Genomic DNA, 13,653 nt, shown 5'->3' with positions numbered 1-13,653 from the left:
CATTGCCATTTTAGGTCTGAATAAATGTCTCAGAGGAGATTAGGTGAGGAGGTGGTAGTAGCTAAAATAAATTCTTTTCTGAATTAAGAAAAAATGAAAAAGGAAGAAAGAAAAGGGGACGCAGCGGTTGCAGGAATTTAAATGAACCCGTGCTTTTCACGGTAGATCAGCTCCACCTTCGGGACAGGCCAGCCCTTGGACAAGTCCTCGCGTCCACCCCACGGCAGCCCACACCCTCCCAGGGCTCGGTCCGGCCCACGAGCCCTGGGCCCGGTCACACCATGGCTCGAGGGAAGCCAGCGGTCCAATCCCGGGAGATCTGCGGGATCGCGGCCCCATCACCTGGGACAAAAGGCGCCTGTCAGAAAGGATGGTGAGAGACAGAAAGCCAGGAAGCCCAACCTACGTTGTTTGCAGTCCGGCCAGAAACAGAGCGATACTTCCCGGGAATCATGGCAAAGACAGCCCGGGGACTGCGGGCTCCGTCTTCCAGGAGACGCTACCGGAGGGATTCAGTCACCGACTGGGGTCGTCTCCCCGGCAACCCGCCCCGGGTTACCATGGAGACCACCACTTCCGCCTTGGTCCTCACCCGCCTCAGCACCCGTGCAATCTTCTCAGCCCTCGGGCTGTGTTTGTCGGGGCGCAGGCGTCGGCGCTTCCTGATCTCTCCACACACACACACACAAGCCGCGCGGAGAGCCGGGCGGAGGAGAGTTTGAGGAACGAGAAGCCCGCCACCTCGGTACCTAGGGACAACAGGCACTTCCGGTCCGTCCGGGTTTGTGGCCCGCCCCAGCGCGGCCCGCGCGAAATTCGTTTCCCTCGGCCGGTGTCCACCTGCTTTTGTCTCTCTGTCTCTTTCTCTCTCCTCTCTCAGTTGCCTCTGTTTACTTGTGTTTTGCTCTGTTTTTCTCATCCGTAAAATTAGACATGAGAAGTCAGAGATTCCCACTTAACACTAGCAATTGGAATTCAATTGGCCGAACCGGTTAATTCATTCCACCCCAAACTCAGTCTTCGCTCTGTCCCTGGAAAGAATCACAGTGGAGCAAATCTTACGGGCGGAGGGAAGGAGACAGGAGCTGCCAAGGCCCTCCTGTCCCCTGCACGTCCTGGGGGGACATCCCAATGCCCTCTGCACGTCCTGACTACCTGCATTGGTGTCTGAGCATTTCCACCTTCTCCCCATGATGAAATGCTGGCTTATCACCTGATGCTCGCGGTTCTCCCAATGACCTGGAATTGACATTTGGGCTTTCAGCATAGGACACTAATAGAATTTTAGAGCTGAGGGAAACAGCTGTGCTCATCCAGTGTAAACCTATCCGGAAGTGAGCAGTTGCTTCGTGGGCCTGAAGTCCTCACCTGAAGAGCCTTTGCCAGGTCCAACTCCTTCTGCTTAGCAACCTGCTTCCTACATGGACAGGGGAGCTGATGACATTGTTAGGCCAAAGGGTTAAGATGAATAACATGGTTTACATATCCCGACATGCCTCTTTTCTGTCTACACCAGCTTCTTTCTAGCATTGCTCACTGTGCTTCCTGATGAACTTTTGCCCTCTCAAGTTGGTTGTGTTCCTGGTTCCATACAACACGCTGATACCAGACCCTGCCCGTTTCCTCTCACCACCGATTATGCCATTTTCTTGAAAATTCAGCTAGTAGAACCTTAGCTCTGACAAAACAAGGATCTTATCTGATCTCTTCGCCATTCTATTGTCACTGCCTGGGAGGCTATTCTGTAAGTTTAGGGAATCCCATAAATATTTATGGGATGATTATGTAAGAATTTTTTTTTTTTTTGCATTGAAATAAATCTTTCATTCTCTGCCTTTGATGGTGGTTGTTCTTTCTCTGAACCGTCTATCCACCAGCAATATCTATTTGAACATTGCCTAGATCTGTATAACCGAGTATTAGGGAAGCATAATTATATAATAAGAGAAACATGAAATGCCCCTACGCTGCTTTCCTTCACCATAACTGTACTTAGTGAAAACCTGGGAGGAGCAATGCTAGGATAGTAAACACCCAAGGATTTCATAATGCAACAAGTCCTAGCCGTGGAGAAACAGGTGCAGAGTACATCTCAACTCTGTTTTCCAATCAGTAACTACATGGTTCCAGCCATCTCTATTACTTTCAAACATGCACTGAGTTCATAGGAAACTGGGTTATCACAAAAGTCATGCTTAGAGTACATAAGGTTATAAAAAGATTTTTAAATTTCTAGTTGAAATAAATGTTTAGGCTAGTCCAACAAGAAAGCCCTAATAACATAGCTGAGGAAGTTATCTTATATCACATCTCATACCTTCCCACCATTTCAGGTTTTTCTTCCCAGTCTCAGAACCAACTAGCTAAACCGTCTCCTGTCACACTACAACATGTATTGAGGAGTCCCTGCAGACACTGTTTAGTGCCGTAGTTAGTGTATTGTGCAGGTAGGTGTGAGTGTGAATGTCCCCTGTTTTTAGAGACCTTGTTCTAAGGAACACCGCATACCGCCTGACTTTGTTACTTTCCCTTTGGAAACCTGCAAAACAGATGGACTGCAAAACAGCATCCTTTGTGCACAGTGTAAGCTTTGTTTAGTAGCTAGAGACTGAAGACGTGAAACGCTAACTAAGGACTCTTAGGCTGCTGGGGCTCAGGAGCCATAGCTAGGGCAAACAGAGGGAGGAAGAGGGACACTCGTGGCTTTTCTGGGACAGGAGTGGCTTATTTCTTGGAATCAAGGCACTGCCTTCTGTTAGATCCTTTTGTGGCTATGCCTGGCTGTTGCCATGGTGATTGTTAACTGTCCCAGTGCTGGTGGGAGTATCAATTAGATTGCAAATGAGATACAATGAAGCCTTGGGCATTAGAAAGATGACTCAATCAGCCATTATTTTTAAGATCTATTGAATTGGAAGGCAGAGTGACACTGTGAAAGGGAGACACAGAAAGAGATCTTACATCTACTGGTTCACTCCCCAAATGGCTACAGTGGCTGGGGCTGGGCCAGACGGATCTCTTTCTTGGATGGCTGGATCCCAAGCACTTGGGCAGTTTTCTCGTTGCTTTCCCAGAGATAATTAGCAGGGAGATCAGAAGCAGAGCCACTGGGACATAAGTAAGCACTCTATCAGCTCTTAGATACTGGCAAGAAAACAGAGGCCTAACCCACTGCACCAACAAGATAGCAAACAGTTGTATCTCTCCTTGGTTTCACTAAGGAGGAACTTTTGGCTACAAAGACCCTGCCTCAAAAAGAAGCAAGAGTTATGATGGAGGTAGAATGTTAACTAGGGAGTTTAGGTTTTGCTCTAGGTGATAATATTTTGCCCCATTAATGCTGTTTTTTTACTTAAGTGTTTTTACTTAACACTTAATCTTGTGTCCTCTTTCTTTTTAATAGCATCCCAATGACTAACTGAAAGTTAACTTTAACTGAAGTCTATCAAATGCAAAGTGAATGTAAAGTGAAGAAATCTTAAGTGGACAAGTCATTAAATCATTATGAACTAAATATGTGTAACCACAACCTGGGCCAATGAAATGGAAGATGATTAGCACCCCAAGAGTCCCCACACCACTCCAGTCTCACCCCTTTCCATACAAGTAACCAAGTCTGCTTTTTTATGGATTTCCCATAACTAAAATCATGCTGCAGGAATTTTCGTGTCTGGCTTCTTTTCTCCAACATTATACTCAGATTCATTCTTGCTGTTGTATGCAACAACAGTTTGCTCTCATTGTTCTGTGGGCTTCTATTGTATGAATATGCCAAAATTGATTTCCCTGTCTGCTGTTGTTGAATATTCAAATTGTTGCTTCCTGGGGTATGGTGTAAGTGATACTGCTGTAAATATTCTTGAACCTGTCTTTGGCTTTCATGCACATATTTCTTATGGGAAGTACCTAGAATTGCTGATGTAGGGTATTATATTTGAGCAGATAATACAAAAATAGTTGCATGCATCTTGCTTCTACCGGCTCTCTCACACCGAAGTCCATTTGCAGGTTGTGGAGTGGTGGCTTTATTTTGCATTCCCTGATTATTAATCAATTAATAAGGGAACAATGATTGGAAATTCTTTGCATAGGACGAGCATTGTGGCATAATGAGTTGAACTGCCATCCTGCACAGGCACCAGTTTGAATCCCCATTACTGCATTTCTGATCCAGCTCTCTTCTAACACTCCTAGGAAAGCAGCAGAAGATGACCCAACTACTTGCACACCTGCCAGCCATGTGGGAGACCCTGATGAAGTTCCTGGCTTTGGCCTAGTCCAGCCCCAGCAGTTGCAGCCAACTAGGGAGCAAGCCAGCAGATGGAAGATATTTCTCTCTCTCTCTCTCTCTCTCTCTCTGTGCTTTAAATAAATAAATCTTTTAAAAATGGAATTTTTTTGAGTCCAGCGCGATAGTGTAATGGTTAAGGTTCTCGCCTTGAACGCACCTGGGATCTCATATGGGTGCTGGTTCTAATCCCAGCAACTCCACTTCCCATCCAGCTCCCTGCTTGTGGCCTGGGGAAACAGTTGAGGATGGCCCAATGCCTTGGGACCCTGCACCCGCGTGGGAGACCCGGAAAAGAAGTTCCTGGCTCCTGCCTTTGGATCGGCACAACATCGGCTGTTACGGCCACTTGGGGAATGAATCGACGGACGGAAGATCTTCCTCTCTGTCTCTCCTCCTCTCTGTACATCTGCCTTCCCAATAAAATATATAAAATTTTTTAAATGGAATTTTTCATAAATCCTGCCTTTGGGTCCTTTGTTAGTTAAAATTTTAAAATATCTTTCTCTCACAGTGGCTTGCTTCCTCCTTTAAAAATTTTTATTTGCTTATTTATTTGAAAGGCAGAGTTATAGAAAGAGAAGAAAGAGTGATCTTGCATCCACTGGTTCACAGCTCCCCTCACCCCCAGGTGGCTGCAACAGCTGAGGCTAGGTTAGGCCAAAGCCAGGAGTCAGGAGCTGCTTCTAAATCTCTCACGTGGATGCAGCGGCCCAAGAACTTGGGCCAGTCTCCACTGTTTTCCAAGGCCATTACCAGAGAGTTGTTTGAGAAGTGAAGCATCATGGACTTGAACCAGCGTCCACACAGGTTGTGAGCACTGAAGGCAGCCATTTAACGTGCTGCACTGCAGCACCAGCTTCTTCACTATGAAGAGTTTCTTAGAGCCCGGCGCAATGGCCCAGTGGCTAAACACTCACTTTGCATGCTCCAGGATCTATTGTGGAGACTGGTTCAAGTCCCAGCTGCTCCACTTCACATCCATTCCCAAGCTTGTGGCCTGGGAAAGCAGTAGAGAATGGCCCAGACCCTTGGGACCTTGCAACCATGTGGAGGACCCAGAGGAAGTTCCTGGCTCCTGGCTTCGTATCAGCTCAGCTTTGGCTATTAGAGCCATTTGTGAAGTGAACCAGCAGATGGAGGATCTTTCTCTCTGTGTCTCTGTGCCTCCTTCTCTTTGTGGATCTGCTTTTCAAAAGAAAAAAAAAAAAACATTATTTGGGTGCCAGTGCCGTGGCACAGTAGGCAAATGGTTCAAGTGCCAGCTACTCCACTGTTGGTGGCCTAGGAAAACAGCAGAGAATGGCCCAAGTACTTGGGTCCCTGCACCTTCATGGGAGATTCAGAAGAAACTCCTGGCTCTTGGCTTTGGATTGGCTCAGTTCCAATCACTGTGGTCACTTGGGGAGTGAACCAGCAGATGAAAGATCTCTATCTATCTATCCTTTCTACTCTGCCTTTTCATTATAAATAAAATGAATCTTCAAAAAACACTAAATAATTTTTAGTTTTATCCAAAGATTTTTTCCTGAACCTATCATACATTATTCTATTAAATTACATAGCATGGTTTTGAAATATTGATTCATACTTGAATGATTGACATAAACCTAATTTGGCCCAAATTATCATTCTTTTTATATGCCGTTTAATTTAATTTGCGAATATTTCATTTAGGAGTTGTGCAGCTGTGTGAGTAAATGAAATGGCTCTGGAACTTGTCTTTCTTGGGTTTTAGTGTGAAGACCATGCTAGTCAGTTTGGAATTATTCGCTCTTTTTTTATCCTCCAGAAATATTTATGTATATAAGTGACATTAGAGCTCACTGCTTGGTATTCATATATGATAGAATTCACTCTTGAAGGCACTTAGTCCTAGGGTTTTCATTGCAAAATGCATTCTAAGGAAAAACTCAGTTTCTTGATAGTTACAAGGTTATTCAACATTTTCTTGTTTCTGTGTCCATTTTTACAAATTATATATTTTTTCACTTTTTCTTTATTTTTTATTATCTTTACATAGTTAATTAGGACACAAAGGTTCAAGGGCTACAGGAAAGTGGGTAAGACTATTATTTCCACATTTTTTTCTGTATCTGGGGCAAAAGGGGAGATAAAGGGAGAAGCCCCATCATCCCAGGTCCCTGACATGAGGCATGCTCCGAGGGCACTGCTCAAGTGGTTTTGATAGTTCAACAGTTCTGAATTGCTGCCAATCTCACCATTCCAAGCATGATGAAATCTCTCCAGAATCCACTGGCTGACATAGTCCACCTTAGAGTCTCCGTTTGCTCAGTTTTTCACTGCCAACATATGGTTAGGGTAGTTGATTGATTTGTTCTGTCCTCTGTTGTGGCGCCAGGAATCTTCTTCTGCAGGTTCCGACAGACTGCCATATCCTCCATGGGCACCTGGTTATGCTCTCCACTGCTCTGTCTAAGCCTCTGAGGAGGCTCGGCTTTGACACTTGCACTCCATGGTAGACCATGGAACCTGAACTTCTCTTCATGGTTAGGGTTCTGAGTCCGGCAGATCGAATGGGGAAATCCCAGAAGAAACTTTGTCTGAGGTGATCCCAGACCAGATTCTTGTGTGTGCTTGCCAGTACAGGGTCCGGCACAGTCCATCACCCCAATCAGCTGGTGGTTGCATTTACTGGGTCGGTTCTATTTCCAGCACTCTTTTCCACATGAACAAATGAGTGTTGCAGTCCAGCATGATTCTGTCCCGCACACATTCAGCCCTCACATAAACCAAGGGGAGCTGCAGCCTAGTCAGGGAGCGACCCGCAATAATCTCCACCAGGCCTGCCCCCTGCTCTGTTTCCCATACTAGCCAGTATGTACAGCAGACTACTCGAGTCTGTCCCACATCCCATTCAGCTCTCATACAAATCAATGAGCATTGAAGCCTAGTTCAACCTAACCAGCTCCATCATCCAGCCCACACACATGATGTTGGGTGCCTTTCTGTCTATCCACCCCTGCCCCAGTCCTGGTTCTCATGTTCTCCAGTGTGAATGGTAACCCAAGAGGGAGCTGCCAACTATTTCTTTTCTAGGCCACTCCTACTCCCGAATTATGTGTTTTACAGGTGATTCTGCAGTTTAACTTGAAAGTTTTGCCCCCTGTGCCAGGCTCTGCCAGCTAAAACTGCAGCAAAACTCAACGAACCCACACTCATTCTAATTTTTGCTTGCACCAGTCGGAACAATCAGCCCAACCTGGCTTTTCCCTGATCTAGCTCACATGAGGTCCACAGGTGTTGTAGCCCTGCCTGGTCTGGTCTGCCCCCATCCCAATCATGCTCTCCAGTGGGAATGGTTGTCCAGCAAGAGAGCCCACATTCCCCCTGCCGGCTTTGCCCCCTCCTTCTCTGGTTCTCAAGTAAGCTGGTTGGATGCTGCATCCCAGTCTGGTACAGTCCAACTCACCTTAGCATTCTGTAATGTGCACTGGTTTGTATTGTGACCAAACCAGACCTGACCCACACTCTGTTCTGGTGCTTGGATTCGCCAGTGGGTGATGTCAACTGGTTCAGCCTGGTCTGCCCCCAACCCATGCCAAATGTATGCTGGTGGGTACCATTCCCTGGTCTGGTCTGGGCTTTTCCCTATCATGCTTCTTATGCTTATCTGCAGGGACTGTGCCCCAACACAGGAGTTTTCCAGGCTCCTCCATCAGAACCTCTCCCAATGCCAGATCTTGCGCATACCGGTGCATCCATTACCCAGCCCTACTTAGTCCACCTCCTGTCCTGGCAGGAACTGTGGCCTTTCCTGACTGGCCTTCAACCCATTCCGGTTCTTACTGTTGAATGTTTCAGCCCAGCCAAGGCTCATCCATACCCAGACACAGCTCACACATGGCTCAGTAGGGGCAGAGACCTAGCCTTGTCCATCCCACATCTACCCTGGTCCTCCAGAGCACCAGATGGTGCTGGAGTCTAGCCCGACTTGGTGTGCCCAGCCCCACCCCACACTTGTGCCAAGAAAAATCGCACCCATATCCAGACCAGAACACAGCCCCAAATCCAGCTCATGCACCCCTCAGTGGGAACCCCAATCCAGCTAGGATGTCCCCTTAGCTCCCCAACCAGCTCTGTTCCCAGCCATGGATCATGTGCGTGCCAATGCTTGCGCTGACTCAGCTTGGCCTAGCCCCTCACCTGTCTTGGTCTTTGCCTTAGATGCTGTGTCTAAGTGTCCCTGGCTCATGCAGGGCAGTAGATGTTAGAGCCTAGTTCGGCATGACCTTTGCTCCATCCTGATTTCTGTTCTTGCTTGTGAGCTAAGGTTTGCTCGGCCCTGCCCAATCCACCCACTTCCATAATCAATCTACACATTAGCCAGCCTTTGGAGCTCCTATGCCGTTTGCCCGATCCCCATGTCTGGACCATGTGATCATCAGTGAGAGTTGTGACCCACTAGGGGAGTTTTCCAAGTTCCCCCACTTGACCCACTCCCAGATCCAGATCTCATACATGCCGGTGGGTGTTAGGCCTTCCATTTTGGTCTTGTCTGAGCTGATGAATGCTGCAGCCTCATCCAAGTGACACTTTGCTATAGGATGTACATTCGGGTGCTGCTGCCTTGACCAGCCCAGACTGTTGTCAGTTCCTTTACCCGTGAGTGATGGCAGGCTTCTTGGTCACACTTAGCTGAGTCCATCACCACTCCCAACTAATGAGCTAACCAGTGGGACGAGTATTTCCACAGGGTTTGGCCCACACATCCCCCATAGAATCTCCGCTTGGAAATGGTTCTCTCGTGTGCTTGTTGCTGTCATGGCCCTGCCTAATGTGACCCGTCTCCTGATCCATCATTCTGTCGGGTACTAGGATATGGTTCTGCTAGACAAGTCCCCAGCCTTAGCTTTTGCATGGACTTGTGTACAGTGGTCAGCATTGTTCGGTGATAACAAGTTCTTCACAGGGCTCAAAGGAGGTTGGCATATCAGTCTGACCTATAAAGATCATCCGGTCCCTCTCCTCCAAACTACCAGGTTTCAGTACCCTTGCTTACCTTCAAAGGGAAAGTTACTCTGTCGTTAAGAGTCTCCAGGATTGATTCGCAACCCAGAAGCAAAGGGCTCAACATGGAGGTGCCTAAGCAGCAATTCATAGCCCCAAGACCCCAGAGCTCGCTCACTGCCAGGTGGCCGGCAGGCAGAGCCTGGTGCCAAATGGCATACTGGCTGCCCGAGGAGAGCTCACCACATGTTCGTGGTAGCTGAAATCAGGGCTCTGAGCAGGGAGACAGGCCTGGGACCTGTTAACAGCCAACAGGCTGTTGAAAGTTTTACCCATGAGACTCCCAACGTCACCCATAAATTATATTTTCTAAAAATGTATACATTCCATTTAAGTTTTCTGATATATAGACACAAAACTGTTCATGATAATATTTTGGTTTTTTCCAAGTTGTGTAGAGGCCATAAAAACGTTGGCTGTTTCATCTTTTTCATCATCAACTTTGCCATCTGTTTTTTTTTATCTTCAAAGAATAATTCTTGTTGAATTTTCTCTTTTTCATTTGTCTCTATTATTTATTATTTTCTTACCTCTGCTTTGAAAAATTCTTCTGTTTGTTCCTTAACTTTGTGAGAAGTTAAGTTCAATCACTGATGTTCATGGTGCTCATGGAGAATGGTAGATGGGGCAGTGAAATCCTAAATTCTTATTTCCCAAATGTAGAATTTAGAAGACTGGTGTTGACAGAGGAAAAACAAGTCTTTAAAATGGGGATATGTTTGAAGTACTGTGTGGGAAATATTTTGTGTGACATTAGCAGTTCCAATTTAATCAAGGGGATTCATTTCTATTTACTGCTGTGTGTGCTGAAAACTGTCAATCCCAACCTAAGCAAAGCTTCACTGAATCCCACAAGCATTTTATACGGAGCATTTTCCTCATTTAATATAAAATATCTTCTAATTTTTTCATACTTGTGTGCTGTTTAGGAGTGTATTTCTAAGCTGATAAACATACATAAGAGATTTCTAGGTCAATTGCACTGGCCAGAGAAATACAATATACAGATTTAAATCCTTTAATTTACTGAAACTTTTATTGGACTCAACATGGTCAGGTTTTTTAAAATGTTCTATCTGTACATGAAGTGAAGGTGTATTCTACAGGTAATACAATATTCTATGCAGGCCTGTTGGTGATACTATATAAACTATATCCTTACAAAAATTTGTTTGCTTATTTGATTAATTGCTAAGAGATATAAATTACAATATTTCATAGCAATTTTAAATTTACATACTTAGTCTCCCAATTCCAGTAGATTTTATTTGTTTTTTATTTTTAATTAATAATTAATTAAAAATAATGTTACATGAACTACCAGAGTGGGCAGGATCAAGGTTTAGGGAAACTTTGGTGAATTCTTTGCTTCCAAATTTGCTTTTTCTTCTTGTTTCTGGGGAAGGGGAGAAACAAAGGGGAATGTGACTGATGACTTTCCACACATCCCAGTACCCAGGGATGAGGAACCGCCACCTCATATCAACCCAGTGTGTTCATGTTCATATTCTGACAGCTATGTCCAAGTGGTTTGGAGATTTCTGAAATGCTGCTCGCTTCACCAATCAAGGATGATGTCACTCTCCCAATGTCCATTGGCTCCATTCACCAGGATTTTTTGCTGTCATCATTTGTTTGGGATTGTTGTCCAGTTTGTTCTGTTCTTCTGCTGCTACAGCACCAAATGTGCTGGTATATTCTCCTTTTACAACAGGACCTGTGTCCACTGCTCCACCCTTTTCATTATGTAGCACATGTTCTTGCAGGCAAGTCTAAGTACCTGGGCCAGGTGTCCCAAGCATCACCAAATCCCCCACCCCTAAGGCTCAAAATCCCAGCACCCACCTAGAGGAGAGCCCTGATACTCAGGCCAGGAGACCTAAGCCCTGCTGGATACCCCATCCCTGAGGCTCACGAACTTGACTCCCACCTAGTATGTGGGTTCTGGGACCTGGGCCAGTAAACCCAAGTCCCATTGGATTCCCCACCCTGGGGTTCATGAAACCAACACCCACTGAGAAGGCAGACCCCAGGAAACCCACACTCCACCAGTTCTCCTGTCCCCAGGGCTCAAGAACCCATCCCCTACCACACATGTGAGCCCCATGACCTGAGCCAATCTACCCAAGCCCTGTCATATCCCCTGTCCCTGAGATTCATATACCTGGCCCCCGCTGGGCCCAGGCTGGCATGACTCCCCTCACCTCAACGTCCATAGTCATACTGTGCTGCTTAGCCTAGTCTAGTCGGCCCCTTGTTCCAGCTCCTGCTGGTGGGTGCTGCAGCCTATCCCAGCCCAGCCTGATTTCTGCCTTGATCCTTATGTGAACTGTTGCCTGATCTGGCTCCTCCTGCCCACTGTCCTGGTTCTCAGATCTGCCAATGGGTATTATATGCTGGCCCAGACTGGTCTGTCCCAGACTTGACCCACATGTATGCCAGCAGGAACTGTAACCTGGCATGATCTGGGCTGCTCCCTGCCTTGCTTCTTGTGCTCTCCTGCAGAGTCTGCATCCCAATGATGGAGTTTCCCAAACTCCTCCATTGAGTCACCTCCCAGTAGCAGTTCTCACGCACACCAGTGGGTCTTTGGCCCAGATTGATTCTGTTCACCTCCTGTCCTGGCGAGAACAGTGGTCTTGTTCAGCCGCCCACACCTATTCTGGTTCTTGTTGTTGGTTGTTGTAGCCCAGAGCTAAAGGGTCCATGCCCAGACATAGCTTTCACATAGTTCAGCGGGAGTCAAGACATAGTCTGGGCTGTTCTACACCCAAACTGTCTCTCACGAGTATCAGTGGGGACTGGAGTTGAGCCCAATCTGTCGCACCACCGTCCCAATGCACACCTGTGCCTGTGCAGTCTGTAGTCATGTACAGTCATGCCTGCTGCATTCAGTCCTACTCCCATTCTCGCCAGTGGAAACCCTAATCCAGCTGGGGTGCCCCCTTAGCTCCCCAGTAAGGCCTGACCCCATCTGCAGCTCTTGGAGGAGCCAGAAGAGATTGCAGTTCCCCAGGGGTGAGCCCACATTTCCCTCACAGATTCTGCTATCAGACCAACCTCTCTCACTCTTGTTGTCCCTTCCAAACCACTTTGGTGTGAGTCCCATACACACATACACATGTCATGTCCCTCAGCTATAATTCCTAACCTGGGCATAAAAACCAAAGGTCATCTCTTACTGCCACCTGTGCAATCCCATCATCCCCCTGTAAGTCAAGACCCTCTAACCGTGAAGGTGCACCTCCAAGGTGACCCAAGGGGCTTCACCCCGCACCTTTAGCGCCCAGGCTGCTCAGCTACAGGCACGTGAGAGGGTCAAAAAAATCTAACCTCCAGGACGGAGTGTTCCTGGAAACCCACTGAGCCTCCCTCCCCCACAAGGAAGCCAGTGTGCTCGGCGGTTCGTACATGCACCAAGGTCAAAAAGCCTCCAAGCTGGTGTTTTGAAGGCCTACCATGTGAGCCCCTCCCCCAGGGCAGCACATGGCCTAGCTACAGGCATCTGTGCACAATTCCAATAGTTTTTGTGTCACAGATGTTGAAGCTATGCTATTAGGCGTATAGTGCTAATACAGTTACAAGAACTGATTTTAAAATGGCACCTTGATGGATCCATGGAACTGGTCTTTATCTACTGAAGACACATGAAAAGCAGGAACTAACTGGCTACTTGAGTTTGTTCTCTCACAGGTATTCAGGCCAAAGGGAAAGCGTCTGTGCCCGCCTGTGGGATGTACCTGCTCGGACAGACAGCTTGAGGTTGGCAGTGGCCTTTCCGTGACATTCGCTACAGAGACTCAGCCATGGGTGCAGGTGGGATGCCAAGGGAGAAAAGAGGTGTCACCTATAGCTGTGCACTAAAGGAAGAGGTATGCTGGAAAACACAACATCATATGTTCTCAAGCATTCTATAGAATGTCAGATCTTTGAGTCCCATAAATATCTGATATTGTAAATCTCTCAAGATAGATAGTTGAGTATCAGCACATTTTGTTAATTTCTAAGGCAAACATGTGTCCACTTGGTAAGATAATGAAGATGATTCTGACTACCCCACCTTTACCTTTTTTTTTTTTTTTTAGCCTTTGGCATAAGTAAGAATGTTTTCAGAGGAAGATTAAGCGTTGAATTTTTAAAAATTTTTAATTTATTTGAGAATGTGCCAGGGGCTGAGTTCCCATCTACTGAGTCACTCCCCAAATACCCACAACAGCTAAGGGCTTGGCCTGGCTGGGGCTCAGAGCTAGAAACTCCATCCACGTCTCCCCCATGTGTGGCAGAAACCCAATTACTTGAGTCATCGCTGTTGCTTCCCCGGCTCTGCGTTAGCA

At 46.7% G+C, this 13,653-nt stretch overlaps 1 protein-coding gene across 3 annotated transcripts in view; it reads right to left on the bottom strand.

Moving 5' to 3' along the window:
- LRRC49 (leucine rich repeat containing 49) overlaps positions 1-758 on the bottom strand; it is a 174,682-nt gene extending 173,924 nt beyond the window's left edge. The window contains exon 1 of one of the 3 annotated variants that reach the window (XM_058665291.1): positions 407-758. In XM_058665291.1, coding sequence (XP_058521274.1) covers positions 407-454 — 48 coding nt within the window. In that variant the 5' untranslated portion in view covers positions 455-758. The remainder of the gene's footprint in view (positions 1-406) is intronic. The other 2 variants (XM_058665294.1, XM_058665293.1) reach the window with 2 other exon arrangements.
- Positions 759-13,653: the final 12,895 nt, after the last annotated feature.

The sequence above is a fragment of the Ochotona princeps genome, chromosome 6, assembly GCF_030435755.1.
Source record: "Ochotona princeps isolate mOchPri1 chromosome 6, mOchPri1.hap1, whole genome shotgun sequence".
NCBI classification, from domain to species: domain Eukaryota; kingdom Metazoa; phylum Chordata; class Mammalia; order Lagomorpha; family Ochotonidae; genus Ochotona; species Ochotona princeps.
Note: the sequence above shows the minus strand (reverse complement) of the source record. Positions and strands in the feature narration are given on the sequence as shown.